Source organism: Stylophora pistillata, chromosome 7, assembly GCF_964205215.1.
Source record: "Stylophora pistillata chromosome 7, jaStyPist1.2, whole genome shotgun sequence".
NCBI classification, from domain to species: Eukaryota; Metazoa; Cnidaria; class Anthozoa; order Scleractinia; family Pocilloporidae; genus Stylophora; species Stylophora pistillata.
In genome coordinates, this window is record NC_142525.1 from 30791856 (window position 1) to 30805349 (window position 13494).

Here is a 13494-nt window from a genome sequence, read left to right on the forward strand (position 1 = left end):
GTGTCGGCCTAATAAAATGAAGCTAAAAGAGAAAGATTTGTAGCGCTCTCAGCAACTGTGGCACATATCCCAAATCATGACGGATGATTTTGATTTTCTCTATTTTCATGCAAATTTGGTTTTCAAATTAAAGTACAAAGCTTTTTTACCGTTTACTTCAACTGACGGTTAAACAAAATCACAAAAATAAACTAAACATTGTTACGAAACCCACCTAATCCAATACTAGAAATATTCTTACCCAATTAAAACGTAGCAATATCATGAAGTCAGGAAAACATTGTTCACGTAAATGCAAATTTTAAATCACGAATTTGAAAAAAGTTTGTATGCAATTACCATGCCATTCTAAGCATCATACCGTATCATGATACAACTCCCATGCTCGGCTTGCATTGAAAATAAATCACACCAGTCCCAGATGTTTTATGTGTATTCTAGACACGAGATTTATTTTAGAATCAACCTATAAATATTGATGACTTTTAATGTCTTAATTTCGTTCAAATGGCTTCCATTAAGAGGAATTTATTCCTTCACTATCCATTGCAAGCTCGATTGTTATCCTCACAAGGTAAAACAGAATTTAAATAGTTATTCTTACAAAGAAATAAAGCAATTACTAGTACACAGAAGGGAGGAATCTGCTCCTTTTTATCGCCTGATTAAAGACAAATGTTTTCTTGTTCATTTGAACATAGAATGTCTTAAGCCACTTGACTATCACGAACACTAAGCTTAACCAGAAAGTTTTTCAAAAAAGTCACAGCAGTGTAAGCATCTTTATCCGTCAGCTGTATCGATATTTGATTTCTTTGTCGAAGTCTTGGTTCAGATTTCCTAGTTCATCAGTTCTTGCTTGCTGTTGTGTAGACGTAGGCGATTAACAATGCAAACAACCCAAGTAAAACAGGCAACGCCACTGTTAAAACTTTTTGATGTCCCTCTGCATTTCCATTTTTTCTCTCCCTTTTCATTTTCCTTGTTTCTTTGGACGCTTTTCCTGGTAACTGCCTCATATTTGGTTGAAAACACACCAAAAGAAGACGTCGAGGAGTTACTAAGTTGTTAGATAAAGTTCTCTGGTCTTCTGTCACGCTACAGTGGCGATAACGACAACATGACACGTCATTCGTTGATTTCAGAGCGACCTTCTTTCTGACCAGCGGTAACTTTCTTGGAAAAGTTTTAGATAAGTGTTACAGTCATAAGGTGTACTCTGTTGTATATGAAATTTAAAAACTGTTAGTCAGCTTTAGCTGTGAAGGTTAATAACCCAACGATACACTGATGATGCCTTGATGGTGACACTTGAGTTGCTTAGTCGTGTGAAACTTTACACTTCACCGTCCTAGAATTAGGAGTGAAGGTGTCCCTCAGCCAAATGTCTTAGTAACTCATTGGATTAGTATATCAGAAATGACTCTAGTTACGGACTGCAGCTGATTAAAGCTATATCCTTCTCTTACCGCCTAAAAGAAACTTACGGGTGTGACATTTTTTCTTACGGTTGTCCTTGAAAAGGAGAGTATTTTTTTGAGGCCACTGGTATTGCACGTCATTAACTCCCCTTCAAGTGCTCATTTTACGAGGGACCAAGAAAAGTTTATAACCATCCATCAAACAAACGAACTTAAAGCTGTCAGCTAGTAATTTAGGAATACTTTAGTAATAAATCACCCATAACTTATTTGGACACCTCCCTAACCGACAATAATGGGCAAATTGTTCAACAAATCACAGCTATGTGTGTGAATTTAAACCAATCGATGATATAATAATCACGTCTCACAGTAATTACTTGAGAAGAATTTAATTTTCTAAAACACCAGACTACAACTTAAGAAAATATATTACCTGTTCGTTTAACTTTACCCTACCAACCACCTGCTGCATAATTTATTACCATCGTCAGATCACGTCACTAAACGGAACGACTTGATCTCGGCAAGAGATTAGTTTGTTTAGAAAAAGCCACTCTTTATGTCCTTGATATTTTCGTTGCAATGTCCCTTCCTTTTTACAGGAAATATGATGTTTTGGGAGAGTTGTTCGAAGAACGTTGATAATGGATTCATGGATTACTTGTCCCTTAATCTTCCTATTGTGGAGCCAAGACTGCTTGTGCACCAACCAACAAAATTCTGCAACAAAATTCAAGAACTACACAGACATAGCGCTGGAGTTCTTGAAGAACTATGAAGTTCAGGCAACAAGGATTTACTCTGGCGAGAACGAAGCGGCTTGGAATTATGAAACGGACTTAAGCGAGAACAACAGGAAACTCTCCGTTTTAAACGCGACTTTCGCTAAAGCATTCAGTGTTACTGCCAGCAAAAATGCTTCTCTCATTAAAGATGTCGACTTATCAAACGATATGGCACGCCAAATTAGGATCATTCGCCGCAACGCCCTTCCTAAATCACCAACAGACATGAAGTTAATAGACGACCTTATTTCAAATATGACTAACATTTATAGCAGTGGAAAATTATGTACGAAAAATGAATATATCAACAAAACCCGCTGCATGGAACTCGATCCAGACCTCAATGATTTAATGGCAAAGTCACGTGATTACGATGAGTTGTTATGGGGTTGGAAAAGCTGGCGAGACAAGGTTGGTCCTCCGATGAGACCGCTGTACGAAAAACTCGTCGTCCTTCTAAATTCCGGAGCTCGTGAACATGAATGGGGAGACTACGGAAATTTCCAACGAAGCGAATATGAAATGGGAAATGACTTCCAAGCAGCTATCAAGAAGTTATGGAATGAAGTCCGGATGTTATACCAAGAACTGCATGCTTATGTGAGGTACAAATTACGTGAGAAGTACCCTCAAGTACAAGTAAATGGGAGCATCCAGGCTCATCTTTTGGGGAACATGTGGGCCCAGGAATGGAGTTTAATCTATGACATCGTACAGCCATTTCCCAAAGTTCCATCTCTGGATGTTACACCGAACTTAATTAAGCAACAATACACCCCCAAAAAGATGTTTAAACTTGCGCAGTCGTTTTTTGTTTCCTTAGGTTTGGATCCAATGCCACAGGCGTTTTGGAATAAATCCATTATCACAAAACCTAAAGGAAAACAGATAGTCTGTCACGCTTCGGCCTGGGATTTCTGCAAAGGAGACGTTCGGTAAGGGGAAACAAAATTAATTTGTTCTTGTCATCAAGAGATAAGATCGACCTCAGGAAAATAAGCAATACCTACACATGAAAAAGAAAAGAGACAGAAAAATACGTGGGCAGATAACAGACTGACTTACGGATTGAATGTCAGATTGATCAGCTGACTGATTGACTAACTGACTTATTGACTGACTGGCTAATTGACTGACTGACTAACCGACTGACAGGCTGAATGGCTGACTAATGAATTGACTGACTCGTTCACTCAACCACTCACACACTTACTCACTGGTCACCTGATGCACTAGCGAACTGATCACGTGCTCTCTTTCCGACCGATTGAGAGACAGCTCAAAACTAGGAATGAAAGAATGAGCAAGTAGGCAAACGAGCGCGCAAACGAGTGAATGAGTGAATGAATGAGCGAGAGAGAGAGAGTGAATGAGTGGATGAATGAGCGAGAGAGAGAGTGAATGAGTGAATGAATGAGCGAGAGAGAGAGAGAGAGTGAATGAGTGGATGAACGAGCGAGAGAGAGAGTGAGTAAGTGAATGAAAGAGCGAGAGAGAGAGTAAATGACTGGATGAATGAGCGAGAGAGAGAGAGTGAATGAGTGAATGAATGAGCGAGAGAGAGAGAGTGAATGAGTGGATGAATGAGCGAGAGAGAGAGAGTGAATGAGTGAATGAATGAGCGAGAGAGAGAGAGTGAATGAGTGGATGAATGAGCGAGAGAGAGAGAGAGTGAATAAGTGAATGAATGAGCGAAAGAGAGAGAGTAAATGAGTGGATGAACGAGCAAGAGAGAGTGAATGAGTGAATGAATGAGCGAGAGAGAGAGAGAGAGAGAGTGAATGAGTGGATGAGTGGATAAATGAGCGAGATAGAGTGAATGAGTGGACGAGTGGATGAATGAGCGAGAGGGAGAGAGTGAATGAGTGGATGAGTGAATGAATGAGCGAGAGAGAGAGAGTGAATAAGTGAATGAAAGAGCGAGAGAGAAAGTGAATGACTGGATGAATGAGCGAGAGAGAGAGAGAGTGAATGAGTGAATGAATGAGCGAGAGAGAGAGAGTGAATGAGTGGATGAGTGAATGAATGAGCGAGAGAGAGAGTGAATGAGTGGATGAGTGGATGCATAAATGAAAAAAATTAATGAATGAACCACTTGATCAATCAATTAATAGGTTGACCTGATTGAATTATAAATCAACAAATCGATATTTCTTTGGTCGCAAGTGGATCGTTGCGTACGTATTTATTTAAGACGCCTAGACAAATTTTAAAATGAGCCAACGGGATATCACGAATTAAGCTTTAATGTGTGTTGCAACTACAGGATAAAGATGTGTACAGGAATGACTCAGGAACATTTGATAACAATTCACCATGAGATGGGACATTGTGAATATGACCTCGCATACAAGGACCTTCCGTACGCATACAGAAGTGGTGCCAATCCGGGATTTCACGAGGCCATTGGGGACACAATTGCACTCTCAGTGGAAAACCCAAAGCATCTTAAGTCCGTGGGACTACTGTACACAGTTGGAAATGACTCAGGTAAGTAAGTGCTTTGAATTCTTTAGGCTAGATCTAAAAGGCGCAGAAAGGCCCGAAACATTGTTGTGTAGAAAAATAAATGCCGGGTTTGAACCCAGAGTCATCTGCGTCGCAATGGAGATGTATTTCACCCTACGAGTCATTATTGATTTCAATTCCCATGCTTTTACCAAACTAAGCTGTTTTCCAAGAATTCACTTACATACGCAATAAATGGTCTCGTGAGATTTTTCAATTTATGTGAAAAAGAAAATTCCCAAGAAACTTTACATCCCTGTCGTCAATATGCTGTGCAGACCCTTAGTTAGTTTTGTCAACGTTATTGTTGCAGAAGCAGACATAAATTTTTTGATGATGCAAGCCTTACGTCGTGTAGCTCCCCTTCCTTTCACATTACTTGTGGACCAGTGGAGATGGAAGGTGTTCTCGGGAAGGATCACGCCTTCAAACTACAATTCAGAATGGTGGCGAATGCGCATGCATTACCAAGGTGTCATGTCACCAGTCCCTAGGTCGGAGAAGGACTTTGACCCGGGGGCTAAGTATCACGTGGGGGCCAATTACCCTTACATCAGGTAATGTGTTATAGAATGAAAAATAAAATGCATTATAGTCGAGCGTCAAAAACCAAAATTAGAGTAATTACTACAACCAATCAGAGCAAAGGAAAATATCACAAGGAGCCGGTGAAGACTCGAGCAGTCAAACTGTCTGAAGCGTGGGAAAACGCGGTGACCGAGTGGTAGTTAGTTTTGATTTTGTATTTGATTGGTCGAGAGAATGGCACAAGTTTTTTTGGGCCAATTACGGAGCGAAGGGCTGCAAAACCAGTAGCAACCGAGTTGATAATGTAAATTGTTTCTTAAGTTAAAATTTTGAACGCTATCCCTTCGTCCGACCTGTAGTCTGAGCTGTGATTTGAAACACTCCAAAATTTTCAGCAACTTTGGTTTTTTCAGGAAAAGGCTGTTGATTTTCAGTCGCCACTGGCTGTGACCGAAAGATAACCAGTTGCAGTTCTCGACAGCCGGGTTCTCTTTAATAAACGCGAATCGAGCGCCAACCACAAGTCCCGCAAACAGCGACTTTTCATTTAGGCACTGATTTGAGGTTTCATTTGATGATTCTATTTCATTTTTCATGCTAAATCTATTGCTCTGTTATTTTTGTCTACAGCTATTTCGTGTCGCTCATCCTCCAATTTCAATTCCATCGCTCACTTTGTAAAATTGCTAAGCACCAAGGGAGTCTACATGAATGTTCAATTTACAAGTCAAAAGAAGCAGGCCAAAAATTCAGGTACAGCTCGTCGATTCTTAAGTTAATCCGGTATGAAAAGACACAATGAGAGAAGATCTACGGGAAACAAATCGCTCTCGACTAACCAGAGAGTAACGAAAGAAGATACCCTTTGATATCCTCAAAATTTAAGTTTCTTTCGAAAATGTAATTCTCAGAACATTGATAGGTTATTGGACACTCAAGGCGCCTCAGACATAGTTTTCTTCAGGACTTTTGAAGATAAATTAATTATTTAAGGATATTTTGTAACAACAACTGATTCTGACCTAAATAGGGCGCTGTGTCGGTGTAAGATTGAAACTGCACATTTAATCTATATTGAATTTACAACAGTATGACTCAATCCGCTTGTCATTTTTATCCTGAAGAGAGATGCTCGTCGCCGGGCGAAGCCGCCCTTGGCCCCAGACCCTTTACCACTTAACAGGCGAGCGCGAGATGACAGCTAGCGCTCTATTGGAGTACTTTGCCCCTTTACAACAGTGGCTTGTCAAGTATCGCTTGGAAAAGGGATATCCTACCGGTTGGAAGAAACGGAAGACGGTTTCAAATCCAGTAGTAAATGGCGCAAGAAAAACTTTGTCATCGACCAAGTCGAATTCATCCATCACAAAACCTCAAGTGCTCCCTAATGAAACACGGTCAGACCTTAAAGAGAAGGCTTCAAAACCCAGCAACAAGAACGGAACTGCCGATGTGACATTTCCGGAAGTAAAAAAAAATGACGATGCCATTAACTTGGGCAAACCAGATTTAAAAGCTGCCTTAGCAGCCATGGGGCCAGTACTAAAAACCTCAGAAGAAAGCTCAGGCAAAGACAAGTCGCTCCTTGACCCCAAGTCTGACATCTTAGGGGCTAAGCCAATGTTTGTTCCCAATAAAATCAAAGATCAATTAGTGTTAGGTTAGGTGTTCCAGGGATCCATAAGGTAACAAAGATGCAAACCCCCTTTTTTTCTCTGAATGAATTTCATTCTGATAAAGTTGGTCTTGGCGGGCAGTGCGAGCGGAGTTTTGGTGAATATTTCAAAGGATTTTTAAAATTGTTCTCTCGTCGGTAATTATGATATTTGATTATGAAACAGACTAGTCCCGCCACATAGTAACCGTGTAACCGATCATAGTCGAAGAGGACTAGCTACAATTGGACAAAAAGACTTAAGGGGTTGGGATCGAGCCTTTGGAACCATTGACTGAACCTTTCGTAGTGACCATATAGGTCAAGAGCGTGAGCTGCAAGACTAACACATGCGTTGGTGCCTCAGATATGGTAGAAGGAAGAGGATTAATTACCCGTATGTCATACAAATAAGTACAAAAAATTTCCCGTAAATTTATTACGTAAAATATAATTTTGTAAAATAATACTCTTAACAATAAACTGCTTGCTAATATCGGTTAAAAGTTTTTTTTTCATTTCACTCTGTACCAGCATACTCTGCCTTCAGAAGTATCATTATACTGTCAACTGGATATTGAACTATTGCCTCAACTAATTAATCGCTCACTATTTTACTCTGGACCTGTGAAGATTTTGTTAAAATCTCGTCATGAAGTCTTCATTGTCCTTAATAACAAAAATTGCCTTTATGAATGAATAATTAAAAGTTGCAACTTATATCTCCAGAGTGAATGCCATTTCAAACCTTGAACGAAGCAATAACAAGCTAAAAATTGAGAGGTGTATGCTTCAGCGATGGCGAAATTAAGATGCGTACATGACAACAAGATGAAGAATAGAACTGTTTCACAATAAACAATTTTTAAAATTTCAAGAGGCGTTTGCCTTGATAAAAATGGTCAAAAAACTTAATTTCATATCGAAGAGCAGAACAGCTTATCTTCAAATAAAAGGGTAAAAAAATTTTATTCATTTTTGTAGCCGTCTGACAATTGTTCCCTCGACAATACGAAAAAGCTCTGTATTAGCTTAATTAGACCAAATCATTAGTTCAGGTATGTTTTTACCTACGATTTACTGAGAAAAGAGTCCACAGCATGACGAAACTGAGATAGTGATGACCTACAGCGTTCAAGAATTGTTCCAGTTCTAATCCAACTAACTTACAGATAAGTGCCGCTGGCATACTGGCTGCTTGCCATGGCTGGCCTGTTCCTGCGTACTCCATGTCCATTCAGATATTCGTACGGTTCGGGGTAGCCTTGTCTATGGGTTTTGTTACTTTCTTTGGTGTGTTTTCTGTTATCTTGAAATCGTTCTTCTGGCTGAGGGCTGAACCATTGGTCTTTGGTTGCGTTTCGATTGATGTCGTATTCGTAAAATACTGATTCATCTTCCTCAGGTCCTCTTGTATCAATTGCGTAGGGAATTTTCATAGGAGGGCGTTGCTCAGGTTCATATGGGTGTGACAGCCCCCTGTGTTCATAGGGTTCCGGGTACGGTATAACTCCCCCGTTAATTTCCTCTGCGTATTCATCAGTTATTTCTTCATAGACGTCTTGATACCCGATGAGCGTACCGTCATTGTCATAGACTCCAATTATTCTCCTTTTGTAGGAACTCTCCGGTTTCCGTGGTGGCACCTGGTACGGATCTGGATATCGTTCCATCTGACCGTCAAAGTCGTCAAGATACTCCCCACCTGGGGCACTCTGGTAAGAATAAGCCTCCCGTGGGGCCTGCAGTGGTGGTTCCTCCCAGTCGTACGGTGGGGGTTCGGTCCATCCTTTTTCACGTGCATTTAGCTCCTCAGGATAATAACCTTTGTTATTTTCTACACCGTTTTCTGGGGGCTGATCGTATACATCATTGTACACATCAGGTGGGTCGTGATGGTGCGCATGCGCATGTAAGAGACCATCTAATTTGAACTGATCTTCTTTGCTGAATGCCCTAAATCGTCCTTCGGTCACCAACTCCTTATCTAATAGATCTTCCTCGGGAGTCTGCTCTGGTAGATTGATATTTCGGCTGGGTACCGGTTGAAAGGCTCCTCCACTGAGACGCACACCGGAAGCCTTGAGAAATGGGAACCTTTCAGAATCAACACTCTTAGGAAGCTGAGGCCTAGGTAGGGCTTGGGCGCTTACAAGAATTCTCTCTGGATCGGCAGACGGGGATGTAAAATTGAATTGTGGGGCACTTTCGACTTGTGGGGCTGAGTAAACAACAGGAGGAACATCTTCATCGTCACTTTCGTGAGAGAAACTATCCTCATCGTTATCTTCTGGTTCGGATGCAGTGAGTTCCACAGGGTGACTAACCAGAGGGTTTCCCTCTGAACCATAGTCCACAGTGACTCCAACAGGCTCTCCGATTACAACAGTTCCTGGCAACTGACTGATGGAAATCTCAAGCTCGGAAGTACTACGCCCAAGCCCGGGGGTAACAACACGGCTGCGAACACGTTCTTGTACAAATACACCTAGCTGCACCTCAGGTTTCCCTTCAACATCAATGGTAAGTGACGTGGTTTCCGGTGTCTTTTCCGGTGCCACAACAAGACCAGCTCGGAGTTTCTCGATTTCTGTGCGACTTGCCTGATATCGCTCATACAGGACCTGAATTTCTTTAGACAGTTCAACAACATGAACACTGAGGCTCTCCTTTTCCTTCTCACATTTGTCCAGTTGGACGGTCTTCCCATCGAATTTTTCCTTCACTTCTTTAACACTGTCTTCCAGGAACCGGATGCGATTGTGTAGAACAGATTCGTCCTTCTCTGAGGCTGGTATTCTGCTTTGGAGGAGTTGAATCTCTCTCTCTAGCATGATTATCTGGTTATCTTTGTCACTGTCTTCCATCTTCTCATTCAGTTCTTTTCCTAGTTTACTAATTGTCTCTTCTCTTGTTAAGAGCTCCTTCTTGATCCATTTAGCTTGCTCTTCAGCCTGCTGTTTCTGTTTAGAGGATCGTTGGAGCTCGATTTCCAGCTGAGTGATTCTTGTATGTGATTTGTCGAAGTCCTTGCTCAACCCCTCTATCTCCATGTTGGCCTGGCTCAGCTTTATCTCCAGCTCTGCGAGTTTTTCTGAATCCTTTCGGAGATCATTTTGAAGATTATTCTTCTCCTTCTGTAAGGAATCCTTTTCATCTTCAACCTCGTCTAGTTTGAGTTTCAGAGATTCAAACTTTTCCTGCCAACCCTCTTCACTCGTCTGACGAAACAAAGATCGCCTCAGCTCTTCAAGCTCAGCTAGATGTTTTTTGCGTTCTTCTTCTTTCTTTCTTAGCGTTTCCTTGAGTTTCCCGAGTTCCTTTTCCAGGTCTCCTGTGTCCTTGGTGAGCTTTAGTTCCGAAAGTTGTCGGCGCAACATGGCAGTCTCGCCTTGGGCATCGGTGAGTTCACGTCGAACCTTGTTATACTTGGTCTTAGTTTGCTCGTGTTCATCATCGTTTCTTTCCAAGTTTCGTTCCAGTCGTTGCTTCTCGATTTGAAGGGAATTCTTCTCTCGCTTTAACTCATCAAACTTTTCCTTCCAGTTCTCATCACTGTCTTTTCTCCTCAACTTGGCTTTCAAATCCAATATTTCGCCCTCCAATCGACGGATCTTGTCTTCTACTTCCTTGTTCTTGCTTGTCAGTTTTTCTTTCTCAGTGATGTGCAAATCCTCTTCCTCTTTCAGTTCATCGCCAAGATATTTAATTTCTTCCTTTAGTTTGTCGACTTGTTTCCCTAGATCATCGTTGTCTTTCTTCAGGTCATCGTTTTCATCACACAGGGTGTTGTACATCTCTTTTCCTTTATCGAATTTGACTTTCATTTCTTCCAGCTCCTCTTCAACGTCTGCTTTCTTTTCACAAAGATCTTCCTTCTCGTCTTTCAATTTCTTTATATCATCCATCAGCTTTTGGTATTGCTCTTTTAATTTCTCATATTCTTCGCTTAATTCTTCGTCAGTGTCCTGTGATTTTAGCTCGAAGAGTTCCTTCCTTGCTTTTTCTAGCTCCGCCTCAAGGTATTCTTGCTCTCTTAGTTTTTCCTCCAGGTCACTGATGGTGTTTTTATCCTGAGAAAGATCTTTTCGTTGCTCATTTATCAGGACTTCTTTCTCTATGAGCTCCTTTCTCATCTCTTCACACCGATCGGTTAGCTGCGTGATGGTCTTAGACAGCTCCTCCGTGGTCTTCTTAGCTCTTTCTTCAGACTCTTCCAAGCATTCTTCAACTTTTTCTTTCTCTTTCTTGGTGCGCTCCAGAAGCTCTTCGAGTTCTTGTATCTGCGATTTGGAGTAGTCTTGACTGGACCATGAATCTCCAGATTCCTTTGGAACAACAGCAAGGTTAGGAGTTTCTCCAACCGCAACTATATGCTCTTCAAAGTCATCGAAATCACTCAAATCATCCTCATTAGGTGCCAGTGGAACTCTCTGGACAACTTGAAGGTGCTCCACCACAATTTCATCTGAATCTTCGTCCTTAGGTTTTTCTTCCTCTATGTATCTCTCAGCCAGTTCGCTCTGTAAAGAAATCACCTCATCTCTTAGTTGCTCCAGTTCTTGTGTAATCTCTTCGTTTTCCTCTCTTAATTTACTTAGTTCGTCGTCATCATTTCCGTCCGGCTTGTCGAGGTCCTCCGCAAACCTCGACAGGTCGCGATCTTGAAGGTCTTCTAGTTGCTTCTGTAGTAAAGCAATATCATCTCTCAACTCTTCGTTCTCAGCCTTCAGTGCCAGAATCGTCTTTTCCTTATCAGAGACCTCTTTCCGGAATAGCTCAGCGCGGACATGGGTTTCGTTAAGTTGCTTGGTGCATTGCTTGGAGTCCATTTCGGCTTTGTTCTTACTATCCACGAACTGTAGGTAGAGGAGTTCCTTTTCTTTGCAGACTTCTTTAAGATTCATCTCCAGCTGTGTTATCTTCTTGTTTTGAATCTCGAGCCTGTTGGTGCCTTCGCGGAACAAACTTTCACGGCTATCTTTCTCTGCCTCTAAACTACTTTCCAACTCGGCGACAAGGCCTCGCAGTAAGGACATTTCTTTCTCAAGCTCGATATTCCTCGTTCGGCTGTTGTCGCAGTTTTCTTCTGACTGCTGAATCTGCACGTGATACTCCACAATCTGTTGTTTCATCTCCTCAATAATGTCGTCATCGGCCGACAACTTAATTTGCAAGTCCTTCAATCGCCGTTCAAGATCATCCACTTCGACTCGCAATTCTTCTTTTTCTTTCAGCAGATGATCATTTTCCGTTTCGATGTCTTCGTATTTGAGCTTTAAAGACTCCATTTCCAGCAGGATATTGTCACCCCGACCACAGTATTTACATATTTTGTCGTCGCCGTTGCTGTCACGCAAATCGTTTACCTCCACTTGCAATTTTTCGAGCTGCCTTACCAAATCATCGTTTTCTTTTCTCCTCTCATCAAGCTGATCTTTGAGATTTTCGTTATCCTTTTCAATTTCGTCGGCTTTCTCCTGTTCTTCTTTATAGCCACGAATTGTCGCCTCGAGCTTTTCAATGTTGATTTTTAAATGATTATTTTCCTCCACAACCGTTTTGATCGTTACTTCATGCTCTGAGAAAGTCCTGTGATAAGAATACGCTGCGTTTTTCAATACGCCGATCTTCTCCTCGGTATTTTCACAGGCGTTCTCGAGGTTGCGTAGTTTCTCGCGAGTATTTCTTAACTCCTGTTCAAGCTCTCCTAGCCTGTCTTGTGCTTCGAAGAATCGTGTTTTGAAATCTTCATCGGCCGGAAACTCCTCGACTGTAACCCTAATCGTTTCTTCTGTAGTCGTAGCATTAGATGTCTTGGAAACATAATCTGTTTTCTCTCTTCTTATTTCGCTATCGTAAGTGCCTTTGACAGGATCATGTGAGATTTCACGATCATTCGTTGGAGCAATCGACCCTTGGTTCGATGAATGGGCTTCCTTTGAGTCTGACATACTGGTAGGTTGTGCTCTGCTGCTTTGACAGTGCTAGAGTGAAACATTAGAGAAAGTCAAGCGCACTATTTCGTAAGCAAATATCTCACGTTCCAGGGTCGTGTATGTACACGCGCGATAAATGACAAGAATTCTGTCACGAAGAAGCCAAAATCGGGCGACGCGCGATCGTTTGTTCGATAGACTGATCCAATGATTCGAAACGCAAACGAAACTAATAAACCAGAAGTCAACAAATTGTGCCACAAAATAAACACGACCATTAGCAGGTGACACGCTAGTAAAACACCGAAAACGTTCCTCAACAATTCTCATTTACGTAAGACCGCAGAGGAAGATGTAATCTCCTACAGTAGTTCTCAAATAGCAGACGCCTGTGCATAACTAGCCAAGAGTAAATATCAACAAAAGCGCGTCTAAATTGAAGTATAATGCGAACCGCGAGATGTTTTCGAGTTACAATACCTGTCATTTACGACGTTTGTCAATCGCGAGGAAGTTGTAGCATGTGGTCGTATTTTCCTTCGACGAGAACAGTCATTTGTGTTTGCTATGTCGTTCCGCATCTAATTTTAACACATACGCAGGCAGCTCCCGTGAGAACCGTAAGATTGACCACTTACTACAAAGGGTTGCTCAGC

At 41.6% G+C, this 13494-nt stretch overlaps 2 protein-coding genes and 1 long non-coding RNA gene across 3 annotated transcripts; 1 reads left to right on the forward strand and 2 right to left on the reverse strand.

Annotated features, from left to right (window-relative positions):
• Positions 1–422: 422 nt before the first annotated feature.
• Positions 423–1997, reverse strand: LOC148727429 (uncharacterized). The gene is made up of 2 exons (XR_015990103.1): positions 1858–1997; positions 423–1219 (listed from the first exon to the last, which is right to left on the reverse strand). It is a non-coding gene; the product is annotated as an uncharacterized LOC148727429 (long non-coding RNA).
• On the forward strand, positions 1920–7621 carry LOC111331992 (angiotensin-converting enzyme). The gene is made up of 5 exons (XM_022937246.2): positions 1920–3144; positions 4476–4699; positions 5031–5274; positions 5876–5998; positions 6370–7621. The coding sequence occupies exons 1-5, from the start codon at positions 2069–2071 to the stop codon at positions 6908–6910; spliced, it is 2208 nt and encodes a 735-aa protein (XP_022792981.2). The 5' UTR covers positions 1920–2068; the 3' UTR covers positions 6911–7621.
• Positions 7315–13458, reverse strand: LOC111331982 (uncharacterized). Its single transcript, XM_022937234.2, has 2 exons — positions 13319–13458; positions 7315–12886 (listed from the first exon to the last, which is right to left on the reverse strand). Exon 2 carries the CDS (start codon positions 12851–12853, stop codon positions 8066–8068), a length of 4788 nt encoding a protein of 1595 aa, XP_022792969.1. The 5' UTR covers positions 12854–12886; positions 13319–13458; the 3' UTR covers positions 7315–8065.
• Between the last annotated feature and the right edge of the window lie 36 nt (positions 13459–13494).

What these genes read in the sequence shown, in the direction of transcription:
- LOC111331982 (XM_022937234.2), bottom strand. Translation starts at nt 12,853, where the DNA reads ATGTCAGACTCAAAGGAAGCCCATTCATCGAACCAAGGGTCGATTGCT.
- LOC111331992 (XM_022937246.2), top strand. Translation starts at nt 2,069, where the DNA reads ATGGATTCATGGATTACTTGTCCCTTAATCTTCCTATTGTGGAGCCAA. An exon ending in CACAGTTGGAAATGACTCAG is followed by an intron (nt 4,700 to 5,030) that starts GTAAGTAAGTGC and finishes TTATTGTTGCAG; the next exon opens with AAGCAGACATAAATTTTTTG. An exon ending in GAAGCAGGCCAAAAATTCAG is followed by an intron (nt 5,999 to 6,369) that starts GTACAGCTCGTC and finishes TTTATCCTGAAG; the next exon opens with AGAGATGCTCGTCGCCGGGC.